The 1864-nt window shown below is 39.9% G+C and overlaps 1 protein-coding gene across 1 annotated transcript in view; it reads right to left on the bottom strand.

Moving 5' to 3' along the window:
• The window catches only part of OCIAD2 (OCIA domain containing 2), a 19187-nt gene that overhangs the window by 9603 nt on the left and 7720 nt on the right, over nucleotides 1-1864 (bottom strand). Inside the window, exon 3 of the mRNA XM_017540287.2 lies at nucleotides 1034-1130. Within this exon, the coding sequence (XP_017395776.1) occupies nucleotides 1034-1130 (97 nt within the window). The remainder of the gene's footprint in view (nucleotides 1-1033; nucleotides 1131-1864) is intronic.

Raw genomic sequence — 1864 nt, 5'->3', positions numbered from 1 at the left:
TGAGGTGGAGTCTTGCTTTGTTGCCCAGGCTGGAGTGCAGTGGCGCGATCTTGGCTCACTACAACTTCTGCCTCCTGGTTTCAAGCAATTCTTCTGCTTCAGACTCCCAAGTAGCTGGGATTACAGGCACCTACCACCACGCCAGGTTAATTTTTGTATTTTTAGTAGAGATGGGGTTTCACCATGTTAGCCAGGCTGGTCTTGAACTCCTGACCTCATGATCCACCCACCTCAGCCTCTCAAAGTGCTGGGATTACAGGCATAAGCCACTGTACTTGACCTGAGAGTGTTATTTCTAAAACAAGTGATACTAAATTTGAATGACTTAAGAAATCAAAATGAGTATTTCAAAGTATAAATTATCCACACATCAGCCATGTTGCAAAATATTGAGACTATATCTACAGGCTCTACTATGCCATTTTCCAATGCTGAATCACACATTTTTTTAATTGGAAGAGACCTTAATGCACAGCCTGAATTCATACCCTTGTCTTGTGTGAGGCAGGCTCAGAAAGAGGAAGTGACTCAGCTGAAAATGTTATTTCAGAGACAGTGTAAGAGAAGTATTAATGGAACGCAGCCATTTTTCATTCATTTGCCAAATATCGATTAGGTATTTTCTATGAATGGGGCACTGTGCTAGGCTCTAGGATGAAGTTCCAGATGAACCTGACGTTATTTCTGAACTCTATGAAGCTTAGAGTCTAGTAGAATTTAGGAAGGTCCACTCTTTGGGAGTCAACAAATTATAAATAACAGCCTTGGTATGCATTCTTGGTCACATGTTCTTGGTGAAGGGAAAAGTTACTTGTGTATCACCTTTTGCTAAGTGAGGTAAAGTGCTCCTTAATCAGATATTATCTCTGTTCTAAATAAGGAATGAACCTGGATTTAAACTCTAAACATCCCCAAATATCAAAGTTCTTCAGATAGTTATGCAAAGTCCCTGCTCAAAAGTAAGTCATTACCACAATTCTAATATGATATCTAGGCAGTTTGCTGCCACAAATACAACGTTAGGTGCAATTACCTCTCTTCCAGAAACTTTCTTCCTGACACTCTCGCATAATCTTTGAGATCTCTGCTCTGTGGATGTGCAGTTTTGATTTTGGACAAAACAACAGGCTCTGTAAGGGAAATTATATGGTGAGCTAACTGAGACCATCCGAAAATCACACACTTTGTTTTCTGTTTTCTCCATCAGATAACAGGGAGGTCTTTTCACTTGCTATACAGTGTGTATTCTGTGCCAGAGGCAGCCTAAAGCAGTGATCAGTTTCCAAGAGTGCTTTCCTGCTGGGAACACTGATTGACTTAGGCAACAGAAGAATCCTAGCTGGAGAGTGAGAGTGATTCACTGACTGGTGCAGGCAGCAGATTTGTGGTGAGGCTGAATCCCTGCTGAGGCCACATTTCCTTCCCCACCTCCATGCCTCTATGTGGTTCACTTACCTAGAATGCTGTTCACTCACTTCTCCTGACTGGTCTTAACACCCAGCTGAACATTGTCTCCTGGGTAAGGAGAGAGATTTTCCCCAGCATGATAGTTAGACATCGGGCATCACACTCAGAGCACCTATGTATATGCACTTCTGTATGCATTTTTAGACTGTGAACTCATCAGTGGACTGCTTTTTATTACTCGACATAGTTTACTTTCAATCTGGACACTTTTTAAAAACACATTTATAAGTGGTGTGCATATAATTTCTCGTGTAACTATTGACATGGTTGACATAACTATTTTGATTAGTTCTGTAGTATTTTTTGGACTTTATTAAAAATTAAAAAAATTTAATTGTTGTGGGTACATAGTGTGTTCTGCAGTGTTTTTTTTTTTTTTTTTTTTTTTTTTTTTTTT

The sequence above is a fragment of the Cebus imitator genome, unplaced genomic scaffold, assembly GCF_001604975.1.
Source record: "Cebus imitator isolate Cc_AM_T3 unplaced genomic scaffold, Cebus_imitator-1.0 Scaffold124, whole genome shotgun sequence".
Lineage (NCBI taxonomy): Eukaryota > Metazoa > Chordata > Mammalia > Primates > Cebidae > Cebus > Cebus imitator.
The sequence above is the reverse complement of the archived record's forward strand: the minus strand, read 5'-3'. Positions and strand labels throughout refer to the sequence as shown.